Raw genomic sequence first — 17446 nt, forward strand, 5'->3', positions numbered from 1 at the left:
GGCTGTCATCACCCAGTTTTCTTCTATCAGTTTGTTCCTTGTCTGGGTCTTCTGTATGATCATACAACTCATGTACAGCCTTGAGTTGTTACGACTCTCCCACTGTTTGCAACTTGGCACATTGCAGCACTCTAAGTATTTTTCAGGAATTTGCCACCTGGTTTGATGCTGGTCATTAGTCCTTGTAACAGAAATTTTCTCTATGTGATACAATAGCGGATCAAAGGTGGGGAACAGTTTCTTTGGTTCCAGTGAGAGATCGGCATTCATTACTACTTCTAAAAGGTCTCAAACCTTGATCTGTGGCAAAATCAGTCTGGTTGAGAACCAGTCTCAGAGTTTCTTTTTTTTCTTTGTGTCTTGAATTAAGTACTGTGTGAAACAAGTTATTCTAGGATTTGAGGAAACCTGAGCACTTCTCTCACGTTACAGGAATGCTGCTAATGGTTGCTTCTGATAATGCTTGTCCTGTGCTGCCTAGAATGATGCTTTTTTGTCTTTCAGGACTCAGCTGTTTATTCTGGCATCTAGTGTAAAAGCATATTCTAGAAATAATTGCTTTGGAATTGCCAGACTTCAGTATCTACTTCCAGAAAGTCATTCCGGACTCTCCCATAACCACTAGTTTAGGGAATGTGGGCTCATCATCTAACAAGTTGTCAAACTGCAGTAACTGGAAGTGGGCAGGATGAATCTAGGGGAGAATTAACTTCAGAACAGTGTGGCAGATATAACCATGACTGCATCAGTCTCCTTTGGCAGTACAGTCCTTTTTCTTCCAGCCTCCACTGGAAACAGGTTATTCTTTTCAACGTTGTGAGCTATTTTCTTTTTAGATTCAGATTAATATATTTACATAATTGGTACATAAAGCCTATATTAACAGAGCACACACAAATTCCAGGGTTTGGCAATACTTAATATATTCACTGACTAGGTGTGGTGAATCATTGAAGATAAAATGGCTCCATACTTCACTTGCTGCTTTCAGGGGCCACTTTAACTGCCATTGAGTTTTGATAGAATTTAGGATTCATAATAATCTAATTAATTTTTTAATATCTCAGACATACATTTTTAGTTACTACTTTTTCTTTTTTCTAAAACATATTAAAGTATGGCTTCACCTGCCTAATACATAAATAGATTCTGTTTTGTTATTTGCTCTAGAGAATCAGAGAACCTTCAGAAAATTTCTAAATCAGATTAGTCAGTATTTACTTGCAATGCCTCGATCTCTGACTTTGCCGCTGCTGCTCCATTTCTTATTGAGTGGCAAGTTGGTAAAGTCTCAAGAGGCAAGGACAGCAGGAGGAAACTGGGGCAAAATTTACTTTGTATTGGGGAATATAATGATTTTTGATCCTGAAAGGCTTGAAATGACATTTCTGTGAAGGGTGAGGAAGACAGCAGTCATGGTGATGGCATTATGAAGACACTTTTCTCCCCTTTTTTAATTCTCTGTTGACAAGATTTCTTTAAAAATGTGAAGTGTCATCTATGATTGGAAGATCTCATAGGCAGAAGAATATGGGCAATTCAGCTATACTGTTAGATCTGACTAGTTTTGTTACTAGTGCTGAACTACTAGAAAACTTGATGCAGCGGTAAAACATTAACTTGACAATAAGTAATTCATGTAGTGATGAAGAAAATGTTAAAAAATAAATAAGCTTTACTTCAAAGAAGGAAAAGCATATATTGAAGTATGAACAAATTGAAATAAATTAGATATCACCTGCTTTCAACTAACTGCAAGATATTAACGTTGTTGGTGGTTCCTTGCATGGAGTGATCTTTGCTTCATAGAGGACTGTGAGGGCTTGAGTAAAACCTGCTCAGAAAAGTGAACAACTATTGTAATCTATCTTTGATAACCATGGGGGTGGGGTTTTTGTTAGTATGTGCACACTCCATGTTTTGTTTGATTTTTACCAGCTTCAAGTTTAATCGTGATCGTTAATGTAATTGCCAGTTTTTAATGTTTTTTTTTCCTTTGCAGTGCCCACTGGTTTTTGGCTGTCATCTGTTTTCCTGGTTTAGAAAAACCCAAATATGAACCAAATCCCCTCTATCATGAAAATGCTACGCTACCGATAAAGTCCTCCTCTTCAGATAGAGAGAGCAACACACCATCTCCTTTGCCAAATGATTTAGATGCACAGAACTCGCCTTCCAAGTCCACAGCAAAGAAGACATTGACCAAAAAGTATAATACAGCTTTAATAGACCCAAACGCTGAAACTGAAGACAGTGAGTCTTCATGTTGTAGAAGAAGTCCTTGTAGGGGAAAAAGTGCTTTCAAAAAACTAAATCAAATGGACAGTGATGTGGAAGAACCTCACACTGTGGAATCAGCATGCCATACACTAGACCATCGGACTTCAGATGAAAACGGTATACAGGGTGAATTCACAGCTGCTAGCCAATCTATGGGTATGTAATTGTAAAAATATGCACATTTTAAGGAAAAATTTGGAGTTTTCACATCCGTTGCTACTTTTGTAGCTGTGTAAATTTCATACTTCAAAATTTTAGTACATGGTTCAAGTTGAGTGCTTGCGATATAAGTAGTTTATAGCCATTGTGTATAAAATGATTTTGTACGTGTGGATATAACTGTCATGGCAAAGGGCTGGAGATAAAACACTTTTCCTAAATCAGATTAATTTTTCAATTGTGTGAGCTTTTTTCACACAAATTCATTTTGTAGATAGCACTTTGCATTGCTTAAGACTGCAGTTGCTAAGAAAAGAATAGTAGTTGGCCATGGATCCTCATAATGCATGTACATGGGAGGACTGAATTAAGATTGTGTGAGCAACTGTAATTCCAGTGTCTTCTAACATTTGAGGTTTTGCTTCAACACCATTAAGTTCTTTAATGTCCTGATAGAAGGTATGTAAAAAGAGTGAGGAGAAAATAATAATAAAAAAAATTTCTCTCGACCTCCATGTTACATTTAGGGGGGTTTTCTCCACGCATCGCTGCTGTGGAGGCTGATTTCAGTGTCTGGAACAGTGTTTGTACCAAAGTGAACAAAGGAACCAACATACTTTTAAAGGCAGATGAAGGAATTTGGAAAAGATTGTTTTCTCTGCTTACTGCAAGTTTTGGATCCCCTAAACTTCCATTTCAACACATTGGAAAATGAGGATGTAGTCCTTAGGTTTTCACAAAAGACTGCAGGTGCCTCTTTGATAGTATAGTCAATAAAACCAAGAGACCTCCTTTTCTCATCCTAAAGCAGATATAGAGCAGCTGTTCAGTTGAGTAGTTCTCTGCTCTGGTTACGGTCTCCACTTAACGTTGTGAAACCCTAGATGCCTACTATACATGTGAGCCTAAACTTAGATGTCTTGATCTCCAACTAAATCCTGGTTTTGGACTTGTAACTCAGTAGGAGTTGATACCTAAATATCTTTGAAGAAAAAAATCAACTTACCTAATTAATTAATTAAAATATTACCTAATGTATGGATCTGTCAACAATAAATCATATTAATATATGGCCTACTTCTTGTGCTAAGGTCTTTTCAAAGATACTGAGCAAAACTAATTCCCAAGTTTGTCCCTGTGGAACCACACTGATAACCTCTTTCCAGTTACTTCAGCTTCTCTGCTAAAGCACTCTTGAATGCAAGTCTTCTCTGTTTTTTCCATTAGATAGTTCATTGCCCTATTTAATGTTCTTATAAAAATCTGTTTTTCTTTCATAAGTAATAAGTCCTACAGTGACACCATAACCAATGCTTTTATTTTTGTAATTGATTAGATATATAGCCCTTTTCTAGGAAAAGTTTTCTGATGAAGATTTCAGGTTTTGCTGGCATGAGATATTAATTTTTCACTTATTTCCGCATAGCTTATTATTTTTTCCCTTCAAAGTCTGTTCTGAAGTCTTGCATGGTTTCTTCCAATGCTGTTTGCCTAGTGATTAAATAAGTAGAGGAGTGAGAGAGTGAGTTTACAGATACTCTTTTGTGTAGCTAACAGTGAAGTTTCACAGACATCTCTAGGCTGCTGCTCCCAGGAGGGCTGATCCTGCATTTTACCATCCCTGGCAATGTGTTCCCAAGCTGCCTTTTTCCCTTTTACCAGCATGAGTCTTCATATAACTTCACAGTGAATCTGATCAAGGACATTATTCAAGTTAAATAAAATGTTCAAGTTTAATAAAAGTTCTCAGTCTGGTCCTCTGTGTGTGGATGTATTTGGTGACATGGAAGGGACCAGCTGAGGATGGGAATGAGTGGTTATATTAGGGATCAAATAAGACTGCCCCTTTTGGCAGCAGTACCGATTTATACTGTTGTAAAGGTTTAATGGAACTACAGGGTCATTTCATGGTGGGTTTTAGTTTGGGTCTCTAGAAATTTTTTAGGCCTTTCACAGAATAAGAAACAGTTTCTGCTATGTTACTTAGAAAAAACTTTTTACTTCTGTTTATATGCATGAATAAAATACTATATGTCAGCTGTATCACAGTTATTCTGAGCAACCCTGAGGCAATCTAAAATATTTAAAATGAGTTTGGTCTTCAATGATTACATAGTATTTGATGTTTAAATATACTGCTGTCTGATTGATACAGATGGATTGCACAAAATCAGGCTAAACTACAGCGAAGACTCAGCTGATGGCAGTAAACTAAATGAAGATGAGCTTATAGATTTTTCTGAAGACCAAGATAACCAGGTAAATAATTCAGCAATCGTATTTGGGAAATATGAACTGTTGTGTTGTATTTTGAATGGGCAGCTTAAAAGCAGTGTAAATGTGCATTGTCTAAAGCCAGTTATCTTTTCAGTTGTCAAATCCAAAGCACTGGTTACCTATAAAAATTTGCAGATGAGCTGACAGGAGAGGATTGTCCATTTGTTCATTAAATTGTTTAATAGGTCCTGCATTTCATTTTGTGAGCCTTTTGCATAGTAACAGTATTGCACAACTATTTTAGTGGAAACTCTGAAGGTAAACACATTTCTGTCTCTGTTCTCCCCCAGCCCCATATTTATCTACCAGACCCAGGAACAAGTTACTCTTCTTTCAGCTGCATTTCCTAGACATAAGCAGACACCTTTATATAAGTAGGTTCTATTCTGCTGTTTTGTTTCATTGGTGGTTCTCCAAATCAAATTTAAACAGTATGGATTTATAATCAAGTAGTGTTCTTGTTCAGATTGGAAGACGTTTAGATTTTAGAGCTGTGGAAAGACTGATCATTAAAATGTCCTTTATTGACTCAGTACTGGGTATGTGGGCATTATTCCATAGCCCTGTTGCTTCTACAGTGTGAATTCAACGTGAGCAAGATGGGAGTTACACATTTACTCTTCCTAATCAGAATTCCTGTTCATGTTCCAGGTAGATGACTCCAAGTTGTAGAAATAAAGAATCTGAGCCTATCAAATTCTAGGAATTAGCTATTTTTCACCTTTGAGTCTAGAACAAACAGTTATTTTCCAAAGTCTGCAGCTATTTGTGAGGTCTTCCAAATAGTATGTATATGTGCACACACCTATAAAAGCTCCAGTTTATGTGGAAACATAACTATGCTTTTCACACAGACTCAACCCACCTCTCCTGTCATGACACTTGCCCAAACATTCTGTGATTCTCACCTGATGGAAGTGCCTTTCTGTCTGTTTGGTAGCAGTAGAATTCCCTGAAGATGAAGAATGAGTAGTAGAGTGTTTCCAATCTGAAGTGCGTGGCATGAGGCAGGGAAGAAAGCACATGACCAGCTGTGGTCCTTGAGAAGAGGAGAAGATGCCGAGTTTCCTGGTTGCAGTGTAGCTTAGAACTTTACTCAGGCTGAAGCTGTTGCTGATATCTTCTAGAATGGATTAAGCAAGTAGAGAAATGCTAGACCATGACAAGCTGAGTGCACCTTCACATCTGCCAAAAACGGAGTTGAGGCTGCAACAGAAACAAGTGTATTAGAACTAGGTAGCAGTTTCTAATATGATAACATCTTCATGGTGTAGAATGAGGGTTTTGTTCACAGGATCCTGCATGTTAGTGAAGTATACATAATTCTTTACCAAATATTTCACAAATCATGCTTATACGGGGGTTCCCATTTTTGGAAAGCATCTCTTTCCCTATAATGCAATGGTCTGTGGTAGCGATAGTGAATTCAGCAGAAGGGTAAGAAACAGTGGATCTCTCTGATATTTTTAGATACAATAACCTAGTGGTTTTGTTTATAAGACTTCCATGTCCTTCATAGAAATCAATATTGAAATCAAAAGGTCAAAGGATATTCCTAGATGTGTGGCATGACTGTTTCTGCAGCCCATGATACATAACATCATGGCAGTTTAATTTCCCTTGCCCTAAGAACCAATTTGGTGCATTCTGAAGCAAAGTTCAAATTTTACATCTGAGTTCATTGCAGATTTTGTCTCATTTCATCTACAAGATAACATATGTGAAACAGCCAAGCAACTTTCTAGTAATAATTAGGAAAGGAAAGTATCAATAATTTGGATTGTAACTAAATACTGGAGATGCACCTCTTTTAAGCCAGCAATGCTTTAAAAATGTCAGTTGCAGCTTTTTTCTGGTTTCAGCGGTCGTTAAGTAAATAGCACCATTAACTCCGTGTCCTTCCAGCATGGATTTGAGAAGCCGTGTGACTAGAAGTAGGTAATGCAAACTTTACAAATAATGAATGGTTTCAGATTAAAGCTAACACTTCTTTATTAAACCTGTGTTACTGGTTTTGAATAAAAATGGTAAGTATAGCAATCATTTATTTTGCATCTGTTTGAAAAACAATGTTAGCTTTTAAATAGCTATAAACATGTTGCTTCTGTAGGATGACAGTAGTGATGATGGTGGCCTTGTAGATGATAACTGTAATTCAGAAATGGGACAGTGGCACCTGAAGCCTACTATCTGCAAACAGTAAGTATTAAAACAGTTAAAATGGCGATTTCATAAAGGTGTATGAAATGTGAAAGTAATTATGGGAAAGGGCCATAGATTGATCTTCAAACACCTTAATCAGCATGTTATTAGTGTTTGAGAACTTTATACTTTGTAGTATCATCTTCAGTGAGCAGAAAATTTAATGAATGAAACTACTAGTGAAACAATAGCTTTTGTTTCCTGTTAAGCCTGTATGCTGCTTCAGGTGGATGAAGGTTGTTTCTTTAAATAAGGGTGTTCTTTGATATCTTGCACTTAGATTCCTGCAAAAAGAAGGTACAGAAGCATGTTCAAAAGTATCCTTCAATATTAAAAAGCAGATTAATGTCGTAACTGAAAATAATTAAACTAATACTAAAGAAAACCTTTGTCACCACTCAAATTAGTACAGGAAAATGAGAATCATTATTAGCTGCCCTCGTTTTATACTGAAAGTGTTCTGGCTGTTTATTGTCTCTTTCTGTTCTTAGTATTACTCTTTTTTTCTCTAATAGAGTGTTCCACAGTGCTAAACTGTTAGTTTATTTTATTTTTTACCTGGCTTATATTTGAAAACTCTTAAAATTTTTGTTGTTATTGTTTGAAACCCTGAAATTATTTCTTAATAGTCATTGACTGCAGTTTTTTTCATTTTGGTGTGACAGAAATGTATGATTCCAAATCCAGAAATACTGTTACTAGTATTGCTGTCTTGACAGTTTCCTTTGTATTTTTTCATGAACTATTTATCCATTTTTATATTTCCTTCTTTGTGAATATAATGGTTACTACAAAGGTGAAGGCTTTCACAATACAATCTTATGGTGCAGAATAAAATTATATGGTTTTATGTTATAGGAAATCTGTATGAATTATTCTTACTACGTTTTCATGAAGGGGTAAAAATCCATCTGTGTTGTGAATTTTAAGAATATTTATGAGCTCCTGGTTATACCTTGTCTAAATTTGTCCCATTCTGGGAATGGATTATCTGTACATAATACTTTCCATCAGACAGTATTTTAATCCAAACATGAAATTTTATGAGATATTTGACACTTAGGCATCAGAAGTCATTGAGGGCACTTAAATACTTTATTATTAGCATATTTTTAAATTATTTCTACATGAAAAAGAAGATGACCTTGAAAAAACTTTCACTTGTCACCCACCTTCCCAAAGTACTGGATTGTGCATTTTTAAAGAGCATTGCCTATATAAAGAATTATTTTATCAGGAAACAGAGAAAGTAGAATTAAAAGCAAGCATTATTGAAGTGATTATATGCTTATGCGAGAAAAATTGCATATGTGTAAAATAATTTAAAAAATTTAAGTCTATACCTAAATGCTTACAGATATTTTGTCTGGTTTTCCTAGTCTGCAGTTTCTATAAAGGATGCCTTGTGCGATGAACGCATATGTGTTATTGGTAGGAAAGAGAAAGCAGAGCTTTGTGAAAAGTAATTTGCTACCTATTTATCCCTCAAAATACATCTTGCATCTAATGCTGAGTTTCTGAACTCTGGTGTGAGTCAGCTTTATTGTATAAATCCAGCTGTTGTATATAAGGTGGCTGATAGGATCATTATGGTTATAAGTACTGCAAAACTGGGGGTATCCTCTAGAGCAGGGGTGTCAAACTCATTTTCACCGGGGGCCACATCAGCCTCGCGGCTCCCTTCCAAGGGCCGAATGTCATTTTTGGAGTAGTCCTACATTTATACGGTCCTAAAACTACATTCGGCCTTTCGAAGGCAACCGCGAGGCTGATGTGGCCCCTGGTGACAATGAGTTTGACACCCCTGCTCTAGATCAAGTGATAGGATGTGTAAGCATCTGTAGTGTGCAGGAGTGTTCATGCAGACTTGGTTCTTCAGAAAACATGTGTGTATGGATACATTATTTTTTAAAGTATATCAAATAGGGTAGGTGAGTGTTTTGTGGATAACTGTCAGGTAGATTTCAGATTGATTGGCTGGAATTGCTTCTGGAACATGCATACCTAGTGTTGTCTTGGGTATTGTGGACTGTCCCATCCGTCCTCAGGCTGCCCCTCCAGAAGGATGTTTATGGGTTCTTAGCCTTACTTTTTAGTCTCTTGTCAGTGTCCCAGACACCTTGTGCTACACTACACACCTGAGGGGGCTTTAGGCAATTAGACTTTGCCTATAAAAAATGCTTTCAGTCTGACAGTACTATAAATGCTTTCCTAAGTTCTCTGTACTTGGTATATGCTAAATCTAAAGATAACTTTGTGTTTTGCTATCCCAATTAGAGGATTATAGCAGTGCTGGCAAAATGTCATAATATTGATCTAGTTTTGTTCAATGTCATGCCACAAATTACTTCACAGCTAGCTAGCTGTGTAACGTTGTGTTTTCGAAGCTGCTGTAAAAATATTTGTGCTTAAAAACTGTGTTCTCTCTTAGGCCCTGCATTTTGCTTATGGACTCACTGAGAGGCCCTTCCCGCTCAAATGTTGTGAAAACACTAAGGGAGTAAGTTTCACATCTGGGGTTTGGGGTGGGTTTTTTTTTTAAATTCTGCAAGAAAACAAAAGTTTTAATTTGCATGGTCTTTAATTGTAGGTATTTAGAGGTGGAATGGGAAGTCAGGAAAGGCAACAAAAGAAGCTTTTCCAAAGAAGTCATGAAAGGTTCCAACCCTAAAGTGCCACAACAGAACAACTTCAGTGATTGTGGAGTGTACATACTGCAGTATGTGGAGAGCTTTTTTGAGGTATGTATGCCTGTTTGTTTAACTGTTTTGTCTCCCGTGGCAGTCAAATATGGGCTATTAGAGTTATTAGTTATAAAAGTCTGTCTAGTGTAGCTTTTATAGCTATTTATTAGATGATGCGTTCTAAATTAATTTAAACATTGACTTACATAATAATGAATACTTTTTGAAAAAGAAACAAATTATCATTATTATCTACATGTATGTACCAGAAACTGAAAGCCATGGAATTTTCTGAGAAAATATTAAGAAAATATATTTAGAATCTTCCTGTATGTTCTTACAGAGCATACCCTTTAAAATTACCTGGTAAGAACTGAGTTCTAAATGTAAACTAAAGATGTTTTAGAAAAAGCTTGTTCTTTTTCTCTAAGAACTGTGACTTGGGATATACTCATCATTACACCACCACTAGCTTAGACTTTTTGTACTTGCATGAAAACATGTAAGTGGAGTCATTACAACTAAAGGTCAAATCTTGATTCCATGGAAGAAATTGGTTAAACGTGTAATTTAACTGCTGTAGCCTTCAAGTTACAGTTCCTTTCACAAGTAGAAGGACTAGCACCCTCAAGTTTGGGTTGGGAGAAGAAATAGTCAAAATATTGCTTGCCTGCACAGGACACTGACTCTGTTTACAGTCCATAGTGCTTTAGAGTGCTGCTCCTAAACTCTCCTGTAACAAACCTTTCCTGAGAAAGCTGCTGGTTTCTTCTCCATTTCTCCTCCCTCCCCTTGTTCATACTTTGTATGAGAGCATTTAGGCTTTAGCAGAGTGCCTTTATGCAAAATAAAGCCCAAACATGTGATATGCTTTTGCTTTATCAATGAGCCCTTTAGAGCTTAAAACCATCCTTGAGTACTTCTTGTTTTGCACACAGGGGATATGAGGAGAAACCAAGTTTTAATAATCTTGGCCCCTCCTTTTTGCAAACTACTGAATTACATCAGGCTGAATCCCTTCTCCTGTCTGGTCTTGCACTATGGAGCAGCTTTGTCTGCCAAGGAACAGGGTTGGCACGTAGAAATGTCATAGGGCAAATCACAGGGTATGCTCAGAAGTAACACTAGTGGGAAAGGAAAACCTGTACTTTCTGTGCAGTACTTGACTGTCTTACAGCTATTGAGCTACTAATTTCAGCTGCTAATGTATTTGAGAAATGTACGAAGTCTCACTGTTTTCAGCAGCCGTACAAGCTGAATGGGGAGTGCATGGGGAGGGGTGCTTGATTTGATGTTTGTGGACTATTCAGGCAGATCTTTTTCTTCTTTGTGGATTTATTTCAAATATCTTCTTTTTAATAAGAAGGGTTGAAATCATGATGTGTATTTTTTAAAACCAAGACTCATTTGACAGGCTAGGTAGTGTAATAAGGTGCATACCTGTCAGTTGTCACAGCAAGCACTTCTTCAGTCCTCCCTCAACGCTGTGCCTGTTCAGAGTTGCCCTTCGGCCCACGAGGGACAACTCCGAGCTGCGAAATGCCTGGCCCCCAGTTTCCCTCGGGGGCCTTGTGGGGGCCGGGTTATCCAGGCTGACCGGGCCGCGGCTGCCACCGCCAGGGGCCGCCGTGGTGCCGCCTGCGGCGCTGCCGGGCCGGGCGGCCCTCGGGCAGGATCCGACCGCGGACACCGGTGGGCTCTGACCGGGGACACGGCCACCCAGCCTCTTAACACCCTCTACAGCGGGAACTGGGGTACTGATGGTGCCGTCACTTGGCGGTGAAAGAACTTGCAAAGCTCCGAGGCAACAGGATACAAGCACAACTGGCTTCCGACCCATATCCCTGCTTTTTTTCTTCCCCAAACTGAACAACAAAAAGCCCCACTTAAGGATATGTTCAGGTTAATTTGAAATATCTTTCTGTTGTTGATAACCACACTAATTAGTGTTCTCACTCCTTTGTCTGGCCTATTTCATAACTGTGGAAAACATATTCAGATTTTGTTTAAGGTGTTCAGCATCTTTAGTGTCATTCTTCTGAAACCTACCTAGTGGTGCTCTTGGGTAGCTTCATTGGCAAAGTCAGTTCAACATGGGTTTTTTTAATTGCCGTATTACCTAGTTGATGTTCTGTTTGGATGTGGAGTAATGTTGCTAGTGCAGCATCAGGCATTGACATGTTCCTGTGTCAAATGTCACTATTTTTTTCTCATGTAGCCTTGCTAGTGCTAGCTCAATGGATTAATGTAATGTACTCTTAAATAACCCTGTTAATGATGTAAACTGGAATACACAAAAAGAGAAATTTCTTTGAGAGAAAACATTATTCCACAAATAATTGTTTGGTTAGGGTGAAATTGTTTTAGAGTGTCACAGAAGTGGCATAGATAATGTCTCATAATAATAATTCTCTTAATTCTTTGGAGAAATGACCTCTAGCAGGAGAACAGAATGTAAGTATAAAAAGAGCTGGCAGTAGCCAGGGACTTTTCACAGTCCCTGTTTCTTAGGGTGAAATGTAAAAAAACCTGACTTTTCTAGTTGGCTGTAGTCCTAAAGGTATTTATAAGAACAAGAGTATTTAGCAATGGATTCCTAATCAGCTCTAGATTTTCATGCTAGTCATTCTTAAGAAATATTATATCATTACAATAATGTTCTAATTTTCTCTCTCTCTTTTTTTTTTTTTAAATTAGAACAATTTTATATGTTTATGCAGTCAAATGCTTTGTCTAAAAGATGTAGCAAACAGAGTAGATTATTTGGGCACTTTTATAACCAAACTGATCTGGATGGATGTTACTCAGTAGCATACTGAAGTTTGATTTTTACCTTAATGACAAAACACACAGATGGTAGATATTTTGTTCCATACTGATGGAATGAGGTGAGGAAGAATGTGCTTTACCCCACTACAGTTGTCTCCAGTCTTTTAAGTTATAACTTCTTACTGTAATATCCAAATGACCTTTCTTTTCAGAATCCCATTCTGAGCTTTGAGCTACCAATGAATTTAACAGACTGGTTTCCGCGCCCAAGAATGAAAACCAAAAGAGAAGAAATACAAAAAATAATCCTGAAGCTGCAGGAACAGCAGAACAAGGAAAAGAAGGGACAAAAAGACCCAAGTTCAGTTGAAAGATCTTTGCAGGAAAAAACAGAACAACTTCTCAACAGCAGCTCAGAGTGAATGTTGTATCTGTTGCATGTTAGCTCCACAGTCAAAACTAAAATATACATTTTTTTGTCTGCCCAGACTAAAGATTTGGCGTATTCTCTGCTCAAAGTTCCTTGGGAATGTTTAATGCCTGTATAAATGTGTGTCATAAAATGATTTAATTCCCACAAAGATGTGTATTAAGTAAGCAAGTCTGTACATATGTTAATGAGGCCAACTTTTTCAGCATTTGTAATTACTTTTTTTCCACTTGTTAGGGAGCTTTTGTTATGTATTTCTGTTAATAGAACTTAAATAGCAACTTCTAAACATAAAGCAAATAAAGAAATATTTATAGGATAAAATGGTTAACTTTTTCTTTTTCAGTAAAGTTATAATATCACAGGCTTAAGTAACACATAGGAAATGATTTGGTAGTGAGATAATTCATATTTTGACCCTATTTAGTTGCCCCTTTACAAGATTACTCTGCTTGCGCTACAAAAACTAAAATGGGTGTCTCAATGTACCGTGGCCTCAGAGAGGATGATTCCCATCCTCCCAGTATCTAAGTGTAAGCAGTGTAGTAGTTAATAGGACTGCTTCAGATTTGGGGTTTTAAAAGATATGCGTTGCAATTAAAATTCCACCCTTGCTTTAGTGGGACGGGCTAGGAAAAGGGGGAGAATGCTCTTTGACCAGAGATTACTATTCAACCAGTATTATAACAGTGGTTTCAATGAAGTGATCTTGAGTGATACTATTAAATCATATTTTGTGGATCCCAGTTGTTGTACAGGTGTATTTTGAGACTTTCTTCATTATAAAATTGTATTTTGGTAAGTGTACTTGGAATAGCAGATTGCCCACGTTACATTTTCTATGTTACAATTCTGAATGTTACATTCATATGTGCTTTATCTAAGTAATGAACATTTAAAAAGAAAAAAGTGTATGATTACTATTTTTTGTAATATCCACGCAAAAAAACCAAAATACCAGTGTTCATTGCTTGCTTGTTTGTTCTTGGCTTTAGGTAGCATCAGACTAATGTTGAGATTTGTTTAGATATCTCCAGTGTATTTTGATTTCACAACAATCTAAAATGCCATTATTGCTTAAACTGCAAATGTAGCCTTTTTGCCTTGTTACAGAAAGGCTTTGGTAGTCAAATGAGGAAAGTAAGAGATGTTTTGTGCAAGGATATATATATCTCCAGTCTTCTAATATAGATATCTTTGAAGGGAACGAGAACTGTCCTTCCCAGAAGGAATCTTGTGGGGAAAAGAAAGACCTTTTATCCCTACTTGCAGATAGTATTTTCCCTCCTGACTTTTCTGCTGGAAATGTCATTTGTCATTCCCACCTCCCAAAGAGAAGCAGCAGAGAATTCATGAGCTGACCTCTGTGTCGCCAGAGATCAATTTTTATACACCAGATCAAGTCTAACCCCGTACTTCAGGTTCTCGGTGAGGTTTCATTGTTGCTAAACCCTGAAGACGTGGCTGCTAATGACGTTACTGCCAGGGCATTTCTGCACCGATGACTCTGGCTGTGAAACCCTCCTTTTAGGAGGGGGTTCACTCACCAAGGCAGTGATTGCACATAGAAGAACACAACCGTGAGCTGCTCAGCTTTTGCATAGGTAACCCCAGGGATTTGGGGGAGTTGTTCATTCCCTCATCTCTTTATTCTTGCATTGACCCTGGGCCCCATGGAGAATATGTAAGCACCATATATATATGTTATTTTATGTTAGAGGTAACCTATACAGGTTTCTTGCTGGAAGTATGTGGGGGTATCTTCTGGACTACAAATTAAATATGTAATGCTCACACCTCCAAGTTGTTTCCTCCGTCAAGTTTATCCAGTATTCTTGCCGTTGTTGGGGAAAATCTGTGAAAAAGTATTTTTGAATTGTTTTCCTGAAGGGTCTTGTGTATCTGGCTTTAGTGCAACTGACATACTGGAATAGTAGTTTATACAAATGCAAGTAAATCAGTGATGGCTTGTAGAGAAGGAAAATAATTTCTTGGAAATACATAGACGAGACAATTGCAAATAGAATGTATTCCTTCCCAGTCTAGTCTTTCCCAATGGTATGTTCTAATTATATGGAATATATCCAAATTTGATCAATATCATAGTTTTCTTTTTTCTAACGTTTGTGATGCAGGTTCATAATTTGATGCTGTAGAACTATTTGGAACTATTTGGTTCTCTTGCTAGGAATGACCTGGTGCTTCCTCCTGTTCCTTCCTCTTTCCTGTCCCCCCCTTCTTCCTCTCTCCCCTTTTTCAAAGCTGTGAAGAAAGTGTTTTATTATCATTTAATGTTAAAGGTCTTGAGATTTTCAGTCGTATACAGCAAGCTAATACACATGTCAAATATAGGAAAGTTATTTTTTTAATAAAATGTGACGTTAATAGAAAAAAACCCACAGAATTAAGAATGAGTTATTTAAAACCTTACTGACTTGATTTGAAAAGCTCACTACCGCATGTACTTGTTAGGTATTTGTTCTTAAGGTGATGGTCCAACTATGCTACAGTGTTTCACAATCTAACAAGGAGTTTCACCAGTGAATTCTCTGAACCGGATTTATTCAGTGGAAGGTAGTGGGGTGAGAACTGGGTATGTTTATTTAATAATTGTATGACAACACCTACACTGAGGAAAGTAAAAGCTGTATATTCCCTTGTAAGATTTAAGACCACAAATGCTTTAAGAGCAGCATGACTGTATTTGCAGTGTAAGGTATCAGATGGCTACCTAATTAAATGTATTTGTTTGTATTGTTTTTCACGTCAGGTGGAATAACACTTAAGAATTCTTATAAAAGTTTTAGATTACTCAGCATAAAAAATGCATGTACTTCTGGTGCACGTTTGCAGGATAGCTGCAAAAGCAGAAGAGAGATCTAAGTAGTCCCTTGTGACATTCCTATTTTTCTTGCTTAAGAAACTGAACACACTCTTTAAAGACCAGAGACTTCAAACAGAAGAACTGTGGTGGTGATTTTTGAGGTTGCACTGCATTCTCATTGTGGAATAATCTAACTGCTAAAACATTCAGTAAAGAAAGAGTTGAAAAATCAAGCAAACTTTCCACCATTATGAGAAAACCACACTGATGATTTTTTTTAATGTTCTGCATAGCGAATGAGTAAAGCAGAAGCAGCAGCTTTTGCGTGTATGACTTTTGACTCCTCTTAACATAGTTCCTCTGGAAATGGGAGTGAACTACTAGACTTTTCTGATGAACAAGCTGCAGCAGTTTCCTTACTTAACCAATCCACTGTCATTCTTTACTCAGATTTTTAAATAGAACGTGTTTCCTGTCACTGGTTAAAGCTTTGCATTACCCTTAGTAATGATACTTGTGTTTTAGCATGTGAGCAGAAGAAGTAGCTGTAAAGGTGCTTGTTCTTTGAAGTCCTCATTCTTGGGGCCACAACGATGAGAGGTAATGGAGCCTGGACAAAGTGTTTAATTTCATTTTGGTGTCACACTTTTTATACCCCTGAAGAACTGCTGTGCAGTGACTTGGGTTCACAAAGGTACTTCATGTCTCCAAGTCTTTTGACTCTTTCCATATACTTCTGGAAATCAAAGGAGAGCTGACGTTACAAACTACAACTTTGAAACAGTAGGAGTGAGGTAACAGCCATTTTGCTTATCCTTCACCCCTGTATTTTTAAACCAAATCCTTTCTGCTTAACTCAAGTCATGCCTGCGCAAAGATGTGATGAAAGATGTCTGGTTTGTAGGCTCCTGCCTGGTTAAGTGAGGATGTAATTTGGAAAGGGACTGTTGTCTCTGTTGTGGTCTGTTGTAGTTTTCTGACAGGCTAGATTTTGCTTGCTTGTAACAAATTTGCATGTGGACTCATGCAAACCTGTGGTTACAAAAGGAAACTTGGTCATATACACCGTACCTTAGGCATTCTTTATTCAGTCGTGCAAGTACTTGCTAGCTGCAGCCTAGATTCAAACAACCAGGCTGTTTCTTTACTAGATCCATTTTTAAATTGTTTTTCCAAAGTGTCCTAGTTGATGTTCTTGGGGGAGAGTAAACAGCGCTAGTTGTGATGCATGCTGCATATCCTTTAACTTGTTTCCCTCATCTTTACGTGTATGTAAGATAGAATGCAGTGGTAGTCTGGATAGGGACATGAGTATATATTGAACCAAACCTATGACATTAATTGTAGGAACTCTCAGGAAATAATTGGTTAGCAACTTAAAGCTCTAGGATGAGCTCACTATGCAGCAGGCTGAAAACAGAGCAATTATTTTAGCTCCAGAGAACTTCATATTCCATAGCTTCAGGCCTGGAAATTTATTTCAAACTACACATCAGTAATGTGTGTGGGTTCTGGAGTACAAGACAATCAGGCTAAGCCCAAAACAGCACTAACGAAAGCATGACAAGCTTATAGCAAAAAATGAAACTAAGTAGGACTTAAGTTGTGCTGGAATGCAAACAAATGGAATATGTTTCTTACTTAAATGTTCCTTGGTTCTGAGAGCTAAACTGCTTTGTAAACAATATGGTAATAATATCTGTCTGTGTTACAAAAGGGCAATGAAAGGCCGTGAGAAGCTGCACAGCCTCTGCCCATCGTACAAGACCACTGTTTCTAGTCTTCAAAGAAAATTTTTACAGACTCCTTCCACTGTAAATG

General features: G+C 37.5%; 1 protein-coding gene across 3 annotated transcripts in view; it reads left to right on the forward strand.

Moving 5' to 3' along the window:
• SENP6 (SUMO specific peptidase 6) overlaps positions 1-14597 on the forward strand; it is a 76347-nt gene extending 61750 nt beyond the window's left edge. For all 3 annotated transcript variants that reach the window (XM_065056345.1, XM_065056343.1, XM_065056344.1), the window contains 6 exons: positions 2003-2436; positions 4595-4698; positions 6827-6915; positions 9350-9418; positions 9509-9659; positions 12584-14597. In XM_065056345.1, the coding sequence (XP_064912417.1) occupies positions 2003-2436; positions 4595-4698; positions 6827-6915; positions 9350-9418; positions 9509-9659; positions 12584-12793 (1057 nt within the window). In that variant the 3' untranslated portion in view covers positions 12794-14597. The remainder of the gene's footprint in view (positions 1-2002; positions 2437-4594; positions 4699-6826; positions 6916-9349; positions 9419-9508; positions 9660-12583) is intronic.
• Positions 14598-17446: the final 2849 nt, after the last annotated feature.

The sequence above is a fragment of the Columba livia genome, chromosome 3 (assembly GCF_036013475.1).
Source record: "Columba livia isolate bColLiv1 breed racing homer chromosome 3, bColLiv1.pat.W.v2, whole genome shotgun sequence".
NCBI classification, from domain to species: Eukaryota; Metazoa; Chordata; class Aves; order Columbiformes; family Columbidae; genus Columba; species Columba livia.